At 37.7% G+C, this 12677-nt stretch overlaps 1 protein-coding gene across 6 annotated transcripts in view; it reads right to left on the reverse strand.

Annotated features, from left to right (window-relative positions):
- Positions 1 to 12677, reverse strand: part of LOC140439295 (uncharacterized) — a 106515-nt gene that overhangs the window by 10204 nt on the left and 83634 nt on the right. For all 6 annotated transcript variants that reach the window (XM_072529118.1, XM_072529117.1, XM_072529121.1 and 3 more), the window contains 7 exons: positions 12507 to 12665; positions 10034 to 10376; positions 4102 to 9770; positions 2327 to 2603; positions 2048 to 2271; positions 1575 to 1986; positions 310 to 1447 (listed from right to left, as the gene is read on the reverse strand). In XM_072529118.1, the coding sequence (XP_072385219.1) occupies positions 310 to 1447; positions 1575 to 1986; positions 2048 to 2271; positions 2327 to 2603; positions 4102 to 9770; positions 10034 to 10376; positions 12507 to 12665 (8222 nt within the window). The remainder of the gene's footprint in view (positions 1 to 309; positions 1448 to 1574; positions 1987 to 2047; positions 2272 to 2326; positions 2604 to 4101; positions 9771 to 10033; positions 10377 to 12506; positions 12666 to 12677) is intronic.

Here is a 12677-nt window from a genome sequence, read left to right on the forward strand (position 1 = left end):
CACATTCTTTAGATTTGGCCTCGAGTGGCTACGGCCTGTTTACAAAACTCAAAAAAGACCTTGGAGATAAAAAATGTTCGACCAATGTTGAAGTATCGTAAATGTTTACACAGTCAGAAGAACATTTCTTCCAGGATGATGAGCGCCGCTGGGAAAAGTATATTAAACTGAGGGAAGACTGCGTTAAAAACTAAAGGTGTTAAAATTTTCTTGTATTATTTCTAGGTCAGGGGTGGACCATATTGAACAACCTTCGTATTATATTAACCAGTAAAATTTAAATTAAAGTATTATTTTAGTAAGACTTACCTAGCAAGATATACATTATTCTTCCATTCCTGCTTCATCTTTTTGTACTGCGAGCTCTTCGAATGAACAAACTGTTTGCTGTAAGGACACGACAGCTCACCCAACGTTGGAGTACTTGGAGTTGGACCTGAAGGCGAAGGACCAAACAAAGGCCGAGCTGTAGACAAAGTAGTCCGTTGAGTGTGATGTTTTTTCCAATGCAACTGAATTCTCGACCTCGATTCAGTCCTACAACATCCTGAGGGATTTATCGCCAAAGGAAGTTCCAATAAAGGGTTACGACCATATTTGAATTTATAATCGGGTAAGGTCTCTATACCTGGCAGACTTTCAAGTACTCTTACTATTGCGGGTTCAGTGAGACCAAAAAGATCTTCTCCAGTCGTAAATTTAGGGAACATCTGCAAACATTCGTTCTCCTTGCGAAGGAAGGCGATTTGGTCAAGGATCCTTTGCCAAGCACCTTTGGGAGTAGGATCTATAAACTCTATATCGTCCTCTGGAGGTTCTTGAACAATGACCCTAAACTCAGGTTTTCCATATTGTTCGTGGATAGAGCAGATGTATTTGCACCGTTTGTTTAAAGATTTCATACTCCAATAGAACCTTATTATCTTGTAGCCTATTGGATATATGTAGTTGGAAGTGTGGAAATTTTGTAGCTGGTGTGGTAATAGTTGACCTACATTTAGGAATATGAGGCTACCAACTCTTAATAGATCGTCAGTGTCTGAGTGGTGCATCACAGCAGCGACCTGCCTGTTTTCATCTCTATTAACATAAACTCTTCTAGATACAGAGAGCGTCGTCAACTCGTTGTCCTTTTCGTTCTTAGGGACATGCGCTATGCAATAAACAGTTTTGTTCTTGAAAAATACACAATTGTCTTTAACTGCACAATTCAGATGATATACACTGGAACATCTCGTTTTGAAGCATCTTATAGTAGCACCTAACATATTGCAATGTACGCAGTTCGTCGTTAAGCTAGTTTGTAAAGCATTCTCCAAATTCATTAACGCCCCATTCACCGTTTCGTATACCCCGTCAGACCAAAGACCGCAATTTAAGTGAACCCATTTATCAACTTCAAAGTTAAGTAATCTTGCCGTGCCATCAGCTACCCCATCACCAACACCTAAAACAAAATAGTCAAATTGAAACATATAGTATATAAATTTGTCGAATACTGCATGTGCCAGATTCAACTCTATTGATATTCCATACATTCATTAATTATTAAATAAATATAAACTAATACTTACCCTGACAAAACATGCACTTTCTTGTGTCATCCGGCATAACTGGCGGCATGACGGTTATTTGCATTCTATACAACAGTTCCATGATTTCTTTATCCGTAGGTATCTTATGTTTCTGATTCGGTTGTAAACATCCAGGCGACCAAGCCTTATACTTGATGTTTTTGTAAATTCTGCTAACCGGCATCGGTCTGTAAGCACCGTCATAAAATCGATTCGGTTTATTCTCTGCATTATTATGCAAGTAGGAATAGTAATCACTGGTATCCATTGGTTCATATTCTTTCTTCATCTCGCGATTTGTGAACGAGAGTCTTTGAGCTATTAATGATTTATTGTCAAATGGTTCCATCATCTGCATTTTTTGTTTACTCTCGTTATCCTTCTGAGATAAATGGTTGATTATTTCGGCGGCCTAAAAGTAAAAATGTATTATATCACTTTATTCTATCCAATTTGAAAATATAAATAGTTACCTTATCTTCGGAAATAGAAGGTGATCTATGCATTAGGGCAAACTGCATGTAGCAAGTCGAGCTGCAGAAGAATAGTTCCTCTCCGTCGCTTAAAAGTTCCGAGTCTTTGGCCAAGAAAGGAAGGTCGGAAACCTTTCTCCTTATCAAATTGCTTAAAATAATTACATCACAGTGTTTACAGAACTTGGTAGCCCCATTAAGAATACTTTGAATGTCTATTGGCGCTAAAAACAAAAGAAATAAGAACAAAATACGTTAAAAATGTGGAAATATTCTTACCTCCCTCTTTACCATCCTTGCCCTTGGTCCGGTAGAGCCCGAGTTTCTGACTGGGAGGGGTTGTTGTCCTTTCCACTATTTGATAACTCGTAGGAGCTGGAATTTGTAGAATGTTTGCCAAGTCCCTTAGTACACCCATTATGTCTTCAGCAGCAGATGAAGTTAATGTTAATGTCACGGTAACATGTCCTGAATCTTTCGTCGGTATCGACGGTTTGTTTTCAGATTTGATCTTTGTCATTACGTTAAGACTATCTGTATTGATGTTTTCCTTGTTCTAGAGAGAAAAATAAAAAAAATTAACAAGAGATCGCTGAAAGGTTTGAGAAGTTACATATTTTGTACATGCTCACGAAAACTTTTTGTAAACATTTATTTTTCAAATTTTTAAGTGACAAGTGTTTATTATCAACTGATGAAACTATCAAACTTTCCACTTTAGTCCATAATCAGAACTATACTGGACATACGAAATAGTTATAAGTGACGCCTTCGTTTTTAGAGAGTTACAGTGATCCGATTTTATGTTATACATCAGATGTATATACTATATTATACAAGATGTCTCTACGGATCCTCGAGCAACTGCTATCAAAGACCCATAGAGACATCTTTACTCGGGCTAGCAAACCTTGGGAGTCTTGCGTTGCCATGAAGTAAAGCCAAAAGCCAGCTATGTACGAATTTCTGTAATTGTAACTAGACTCTTGGTATCATGGTAATTTGTTCTCCTGTTTAAATGTGGTGTATTGTATAGTTTTGTGGCTTGTCTAAATATTGCACAAATATTTAGTAGGACATACGACAATAAAACCCTATTGTGCTGTTCCTCATTGACCTGGTGAAGGAGCTTGAACCAGGCAGACTGCTGCCACAGGGAACCAAGAGAATAAATAGCAACACACAAAATAAAGGCGTATCGTACCGTACCCAAACTCGCATGGCAGTTGCGTATCTAAAAAAACTACCACGAGCGGTCTATTAAAGACACCAGGCCACATATCCTTTTACATTAGGGCTTATTGGGAGCTTTACAGGCATGAACCGCTATTTTTTCCACACTTCCAAAAAGGATGTCCAGTAAACTAAAGAAGAGTCCCCACCAGATTCCCACAGAAACCAATGTTGGGGGAAAATTTGCATATTTTTACAGAAAGCACCGGACAGCTTGAGCTATCTTGGCAATGCTTGCACAAAACATGGGAGAAAGTAGCTTAGAATATGAGAGAGCATATGGACACTAGCAAGAGCATCATACCACACAGAAATCTTGGACTACTTCTCAGGGAAAAACTGATGCGATGTATGCCGCTAAGAGGACTACCATAAGCACTCGCGATAAAAAAATTGCGAAAAAGATTAGAGCTGCAATTTCCTTCCTAAAATATTGTGGCGGTGGAAGTTTAAAAAACTTTTCTTAAGGGGGGGGGGGGGAAGTTTTCTTGTGTATCGCCGCAGTACCCAAGAACTGCTGCACTGACAAAATGGTGCCCAAGAATTAAATACAGCCCATAACAGATGCCCTAATAAAACGTGTCGATAAAGCTCCATGTGCTCCTCGGTATGAAGGAAGTAGACGACTCATGGACAGATACGGATAGGGTTGATATATGTCCTGACCAGAAGCTTTTAACATCAGAAGGAACTTTCTTGGAGAAAACACTGTCCTTCCAGATACCAAAAGTGGGAATCTAAGTGATACTCGAATTCTTAGCAAACTAGTAATGAAATAAGTATCAAAAATATTATAAAACAATAAAAATAAATATACTCACATCACTGGGAGTTTCTTTAACAAGCAATCCTCCAACTGGTTTCAATCTAATTGGTACTGGTTTGATCATAGGTACTATCGGCGACAGTCTATCTCTAGCTTGCTGTATTTCCCTTTCTATTTCATTGTCCTCGTCCTCGCTTTCGCTATCGCTAATAAGTTTTAATCCCATAAATCTACACTGCGGATCTAATTGGACACATTCCGGAGATGAACTACTGAGTATTGAATCTGGAGTATCTTCTCTACAGAACATGTCGAATTTCTTATGATCGTCTGTGTCAAACCGTATCAATGGGAATTCTTGATCGTAGAAACCTCTTTGGGTTGAAGAGGGAGGTTTTTCCGGTATAGGATCCAGATCTCCATAAGGTTTGGTGGAATAAAAATCTGAATAGCCTGGCAGTTCAGCATAGCCATACTTCCCGACTAAATCCCCAAACTGGGTAGAGTATCCTTTTGTTCCAAGTTTGGACATATCTCCAGACCCGAAAAGTGACACTATACCATGGTTGCGATTTAATACCGGTTCAGATACTGTAATTCCAGGTAACTGTCTTAATTGAGCCAACACTCCATCTATATAAGTATCGTAGTCTTCTTCTATTTTTGAATTTTTTCTTGGTCGTTTCTTAGGTTGCCCAGCCAACTCTTTATTAAGTATTTGATTCTGCCGCCTTTTCTGTTGATACATCCGCCTCTTTTGTTTCTTTAACTCTTCTTTATCAAGCACTGGCTTTTCTATTGCAATATCAGCCATTTCTGTTTCTTCTTTTATGGGAATATCTGGTCGGCTGTAATCAGAAACCTCAGAATGTTGCGAAGACTCATCCATAAGTTCCTTTTTGACTTCATGTGTTGTGTGAATTGGACTTGGCTGAGGTGGTGGTACAGACATTATTTCTTTCTTTATTATTGGAGGAGTTTGTAAACTAGAATCTTGACTATTGGTAGAAGATCTGGGAGTTTGGGGAGATAACAGTTCATCTCTACTAGAACTTCTACTAGGGGGTAAACATTTTTTAATCTCCAATTGCAAAGGCTGAGTAGGAACAACAGCAGCAACACTCGGTTGAGATACTGGTAGTTCTACGTTCGGGCTAGAAACAAAAGATGTTTCTCGAATGGGAAGTTTAGGTGTGGGACAAATAGTTGTGATAGTGCTTGCTGTAGTAGGAGGTGGTGACTGTGTACTAGCACAAGCAGTGTTTTGTAGCAGCTTTTTCAGCAAAACATTTTGCGAATCATCCCCTTTATTTAATATTGGATTCTGAATTGTTGACATTTTACAGCCACTAGGTGAAATAAGTGAAAATTTATTGTCATCGACACCGGTATCCATAATTTCCGTTTTTATCTCTTCTTGTTTTATCTCTTTGATATCGTCAACTGATTTACTCCTCACTACTTTGGTTAGCTGGGTGTGTAAAAGATTTGTAGTAGAAGTAGGAACTCTGTGGGTCGAGCTGGTTATAATATTATTAGAGGTTTGCGTTAGAGGTGTTGCAGTAGATAAAGAGCTAAGAGTTGGATTCGGTTGAGCTTGTAATAAAGCAGCTGTAATACCGGTTTTTACAATGTTAACAGAACTCGAACTTAAAAGACTTGCGGCCGTTATAGTATCTGCAATTGTTTTCATCGGTGAACTTTTTACAGTAGAAACAATTGATGGCTGAGTTTGTAATGCTATCATTGAAGTAGTTATAACGGGAACGACAACAGTAGGTTGCGCTTGTACTAAGGAAGTTGAAAAACCAGTTTTAGGTAAACTAATAGGTGATCCAAGCAGGCTGGCTGCTGTAATTGTATCCGCCGAAGATTTAGTAATCATATTAGCAGCAGGTTGATTTTGCAGCATAGCCGTTAATGTTAATGAAGGTTTCTTACTTTCATTATGACTTGTAGTTTTAGCAATTGCTTGCTGAGTGGAAACTGAAGGAGTTGTTATAGACATACTACCAGATGATAATTTGAGATGTTCTGTCATAACTTGCATACTAGCAATTGTTCTATTTGGTATATAGTTTATTGTTGATGTAATAATAGCTGAAGATGGTATATGCTGAGTGGTCACAACTTGAGTTTTTACTGGACTATTTCTAGAACTGCTTGCCGAGGTAACTGTAACTTTTTGTTTTAAATTCGGTACGATTACAGTGTTCACTGTTGTTACAACTGGTGATTGTCTACCAGCCTGCTGTATAACTCTAGACGCAACAATAGGTTGGGTGGCAGTAGGAGAAGCGCTACTGCTAATTTTGTGGCCGAAATTTTTAACTACTGATTCTACATTAGTTGGTGAAGACGTTGAAGTAGTTTGCAGTGAAGACAACAATGATCTTAATTGCTGGGAAGCGTTTGCCATGTTCATAGTTAAATCTGTTGGTTGCGACAATGGCGAAAGTTGTGGCACTGCAGAAGATTTAGTACTTACTGGTATATTTGCTATTTCTGGTTTTGGTTTGTCAATATCCTTTTCTTTAGTTTCAGTATTTGTATTCTTTTTAGGATTTTGTACAGGTACATTTTCTTCTAAAATAGCAGGCGGTTCAGCGGTGATATTTTCTATCATATCTAATACATCTTCGATAGAATCAAATTCTCTTCTCCTATTTTCCAGAGCCTGGTAAGCGATATTGTCCAACATTTGTTCTTGAGATGGAGTAGGAGAGGGAATCGATATTACAACAGACTTAGTATCGTCTACTGAACCGTCATATGCGTCCAAAGTTTCCGTAGTGGCTGTCATCTTCATACGAGTTTGTGTTTCTTGAATAACTTGTGCAGTCATCTTCAATTCGGGAGTATTGTGTATAATCACAGGCGAAGCAGACTTTGGCATTAGCGGACTAGGTATTCTCTGTTTTTGTATTATATTCATGACCTGAAGGTGTTCAGCTTTCTTTTGGTGATCGTGTGTTTTATATTCTAAACTTCTTGCGATGATTGTATTCGACGAAGATGCGTCTGTTTTTAATAAAGGTTTTATTTCTCGTGAAGGAGATTCCAATTTTCCTTTTTCGTCGAATGAATCTTTTGATTTATCATCCTCGCAATTAGAACTGTCAGGTGACACGGAATCGTCTTCGAATATCTTTTTAGGTAGAACATTGTCCCGTGTAGAGATAGACAGTGATGATGAAGATGGTTTATCGATCACTTTTACGTTGGAAAGTTGTCGCACAGCACTGGCACTTATCACAGGTACTGTGAATTTCGACGGTAGTATAGAAGCCATTTGAGATGTGGTGGCATTTACTATAGTAATAGCTGGAGATACGGTACTTACAATCTTTGGTACATTAAGGACATTTCTCCGTACCGCAGAATTATGGGTAAGAATTATACTAGTAACTTTAGCGGCTTGTGAAGTATTTAAAATATTTGGATTTTGAGTGATTATTAATTTTTCAGGATTTACCTTCCCGGTTGAGAGATTATGTACAATTGGACCGGCTACGAGTGATATTTTTGCAGGTGCTTTTTTGTTAGCCACGCTCGTAATTTTATTTAGAGCTGTCTGATTCTGAGTCGCTTGAACAACTCCTTTGGAATAATTAAATATTCCCGCGTATTTATGAAATTCATTTATTTGCTTAGTTGTTACTTCTGACTTCGTTATGCTATTCTTACGTGAACCTTCATCAATCAACTCTTCGAAGTCTTCTTTGGTAGAAATTGATTCTTCGGGTGTGCTGTTACTTTGATCACCCATTAAAACATCATTTTCATCGTAATTTGTCAACAAGTCTGAAACTTCAGGTGACGGTACGGCTAAGTCTTCCTGATCCGGAGATTCGGGCATGTCATCATTTTCATCATGAACACCTACATTATATTTCTTACCCTTACTTTGCATTATGTATTCATAGTCACTGGTTGTAGGACTACGAATCATGATATGCATGTTTTCATCATTAAATTCTTCATCTACGGTTTCTTCCTCCTCCTCTTTCTCGGAAAAATGTTCCCCAGCAGACATGTCAACTACCATATTGCCAGGAAATAGTAAATATTCATCTGCTATTTGATCGGGTTCTAAGGGACTAGATAATCCTTCAGCTAAATCTTGTTGTGATAGTGTCTCCATTTCTAACATATCTTCGTCATTTTGAGCTGCAGAACTTAGAGACACTTCCGCTGATAAAACAGTATTAGTATCATCGTCAAAATCCATCATATCAAGTTGTTTGTCTTCTGGGCTGTGCATGACAATAACGGAATCTTTGCTGCTTTGATTTTCCAAAATTTTTTTGGGCAATGTTTTTGGTATGCCTCCTCGACTTGTAGTAGCTAATGGAGGAGTTATAGGAGGCGTGGATGAACTATCGTCCATATCATTGTAATCTGTACTCACAAGAGAGCCAATTTTTCCACTTCCAGCTCCAACCTTTCTTTTAAGAAGAGAAACTTTGCTTAAATGGGGCTCCTTTTTCATCTTTTGTAACATCATACTGTCTTGGTTTACTAATTTTTCTTCCGGTTTATTTGGAGCATTTGGGGGAGTAGGTATCCGTTTTGCCCCTCTTCCAAACCCCCACATTGGCGTACCACCGCGCAAACCTAGTTTAAAATATCTAAATCTAGGATATTCAGGTGGTAAAGGTATTGGATTACATGGATTATTGGGATTCCCTCCTCCACTTTGCATATTTTCTCTAATACTATTTTGAATATTCATATCAGTGGTGAAATTATCAGTAAACTGCATTGAATTATGGCTACTTTGACTGTGTAAAGTATCTTGCATTAAATGGTCGATTGAGTAAGACATTCTTGGTGAAGGATTTTCAACACTAAGTGGCCTATCTGGCATAGCAGGGCTACTATTAGCGCTCGGTGGTCTTCTCATACTATGTGGCGACTGTGTTTGATTAACCATTGGACTTCTAGGCATTGGGGACGGTGGCTGATGAGTCATAGGACTGGTTGGAGTTTGACTTAATCCTTGGTGAAAAGCAGGGCTTCTTGCGGCAGGGGAGTTGGGATTTGGTTGATTAGAAGAGCTAAAAGACACCATGGGGCTCTTTGGTGGCATTTGCATAGGAGAAGGGGGCATAGAATGTGGTGACATAATTTGTTGATTAATCATAGGACTTTTTGGGGGCATTGGTGAATGAGGGGGATTATTTTGTTGCTGTAACCTAGCTGCGTTCATCTGCGCTATTTGTTGCTGCTGTTGTTGAGCTAATTGCTTTTGCTGTTGGAGCATCATTTGGTGTTGTTGAGGCGTTAAAGGCTGAGGCTGACCTATCTGTTGTTGCTGTTGCTGAGCAACCTGTTGTCGAATAAAATTTCTATGTTGTAAAAGTTGAGTAGTTCGCTGTGAATGGATAATATTGGGGTCACCTTGATTACCATCTAGACTCTGTTGTTGTAGCATGCTTTGTTGCTGTTGAAGTTTATGTAACTGAAGCTGTTGGCTTACATTCATCGTTTGCGATGTAGGGCTATTTAGCGGGGATGGTGTAGCAGGTTTCTGCTGAAAGTTTTGTATGGGCGATTGCATTCGTACTCGCTGTTGAAGTACTTGATTGCTTACGAATCTCATCGGCGTCATACCAACCGGACTAGTCACTACTCTTCTGTGTTGAGGACTTGTCATTCTTGGCATTGGTGGAGGAAGGCATACTTGAGATGGGGACTGCGCCGATCCGGGGCTCTCTTCACCTTGAACAATAAATAAATATAAAAAATGCACACATCTTTATGTCACACTAGCGTAAAATATTGGAAACGCGGTTAAATTTCTGAGTAAAATTCTACAACTGTGTTAATTGTAGTTTAATACATTGCCTTATATTGTCTCGTAGAATTTTTGCTAATATTGGACAAAAGTATTAATAATTTATTATAATACGTCTTATAAATTTAGTTTTCTAGCTATTATAGTAAATATTTATTAAACTTGTAAGGTAAAGTTTTAATCTTACTTTGAGAATGCGGTGTTCCTATCCTCGGAGATGGCTGCATGGGGCTCTGCTGCATAGGTGAGGCTTGCATCGAGGAGGATTGTAAAGGTGACATGCTGTTCGTAGGCATACTGTTGGGGCTCTGCAAAATGTTTTGAACCGATACAGATCCTGGCGACGATGAAATAAGCGGTCCCGGACTATTCAGAGGAGAATTATGCTGTGTCAGAGGCGATAAAGATGGTGACAGCATGGGCGACTGCGACGTACTTGGGTGTTGCAAAGGAGACGACGACGGTGGTCCTAAAGGCGATTGAATTTGCTCTACCCGCTGCTTCGGTGCAGGATGTTTGTTTCTGTATTCCTTCATATAGACCAATAAGGGTAATACAAAATTACGTAAATTTGGTTTTACGGTATAGACATTGCTACTTTCTGTAGGGGTGCATCTACTTTAGGCAGTGAGAACTATTTTCTAAAACTCACTTCCACTTGATAAATAATAATTGCTAACAGAGGAAATTGCTATAAACTTTAATGGTCAGTGTATTGTTTCATTTACAATAATTCTAACAAATCTTCTGCGAAAAAATAATTCTTATTTTAATCGTTAACCGAGTAGTGTGATGTTAAATGTATACTTATATGTAACAAAAGGCTGCATAGTAACTTCGATTATAATTATCATAGAAATTGCCATACACAAAAATATTCATTAATTAATTACTTATCCTTAAAAATAATACAATATGCATATGCATATTCCTTTGATTATTATTGATCTGAAAATCTATTTTACAAAGGGAACAGAAAACCAGTACCAATACATTGATATTCAACAAAGGTATCAAAAAATCCAAACAAACTAGAGGAATATCCCAACTGGAAACAATAAATCAAAAAATTTTCTTCAATAGCTAAAAACTTTCCCTAAAAGGCATGGTTCGCATCAACAGGCACAAAAAAATGATATATGAAGGACAACAAGGATTTCTTTACCATAGATCAATAATAGACTACTATTTACAGTTTGTCAAATAGCAGAAAAATTCATCAAATAAAACTGTTGTTTCTTCTTATATTCTTCATGTGCTTCGTGCAATTAACAAAAAAATTCGACAAAAAGACAGTGACGTAGTAAATGCACTTAGTCAGTAAGTTAAATGGGTATAAAATAAGGAAGAGAAACATTCATATTTTACGCAGATAATGCTGTACTAATAGTGAAGATGACTTTAGTTATACCCATTCAGTTAGATTCCTAAAGAATATATTATATATTCTTTATAGATCATCGACACATCTACCTACATCTATTTGATTATATTAATTAAGGAAAGCAACAACCGTATGGGGGAAGAACAAAGCAGGAACTGGAATCAATATGTAACGAGAATGAAGTACGATAAAATAGCAAGATTGTAAGAGAGAGAGAGAGAGGGCCAGCAGAAAAACAACTACCATGAAGACCACCAAAAAGATGGGGAGGCACCTGGTCATAGAAATCGCAAACATTAAAAATTACCCAGTAAACACATGCCATAGCACCAATGTAAAAAGAGGAAGCAGAAGGGATGTACTACTTGGAAGGGAGTCTATGGGCGTTGTCATGCAAAACTTGTGGTATTTTGAAGATATTTATTGTTTATTACAGGATTCTGTTTGATTTTGTCAACTACAGTAAAGACAAAACTTTGGAACTGGAAAAAACAAAGCAAACAGGGAAGAAAAATCATACTTACGAACACCAAAAATAACTACTGAAAAGTGGCTAGGAAAACTGCAACGAAGCTCAGCAAGGACGACAAAAAAACGAGTAAACATGAGCGACGCTGAGAGGAAAAGGTTTAAGTACCTGTTGAATTAATGCTCGGCCCCAACGCTAAAGTATATTCGAAAGTCAGAAAGATAGATATATGGTATATACAAAAAGACGGACTTAGATAACGGACAGTTTGGTTTTCAAGAGGAAATGGGAACTGGGAAAGGAATATTTAGATTATCTGTCCTATCTGTCCAAAAATGTAGGGATGAACAAAAAGACGTACATATGTTTCATCAACTATAAAAAGGCTTTCGAAAGGACTTTTTAAATTATACAAGAAAGGACCTAGAAAACGATATTCAATTCTTAAAAAACTTTTATTGCGAACAGAGAGTATCAGTAAGTGTATAAAAAAATGAAATGTAAAGAGAAGGCAAGGGAGAACTGAATTGTTCATTGCTAAAAAAAAAAAAGAGCTTGGACTCACGTTCATTGTTTCGAACTGTACAAGATACACATTACTTCGCTGAGATTGTTTACAATCTTCAGTAAAGATGATACCATAAAAAGAATAAAAAAAATGTTTTAAGGTTGGCAATAAATACACTTATAGGTAAAACCATTGTGATAATCAAGTACTCGTCAAGTATTTCGGTGATTAAAATACGAATACAACTACTGTATATGTGCAACCTACATAAAGAGCAGTGCCTATGTCTTGATAGATACCTGTATTAACATGCCGTGTTGTCGACTCTGTTTTCTGCTCGATTCTAGATGTTTCTGTAAAATGGCTTGTTCTGCTGATATTCTCTGGAGTTCGGCTGCATCCGTGTCAGTTAGTTGGTTACCAGATTTTTTCAACTGTCTCTGTTTGCTATTCAGTGACTAAAAATAAGG

Source organism: Diabrotica undecimpunctata, chromosome 4 (genome assembly GCF_040954645.1).
Source record: "Diabrotica undecimpunctata isolate CICGRU chromosome 4, icDiaUnde3, whole genome shotgun sequence".
Lineage (NCBI taxonomy): Eukaryota > Metazoa > Arthropoda > Insecta > Coleoptera > Chrysomelidae > Diabrotica > Diabrotica undecimpunctata.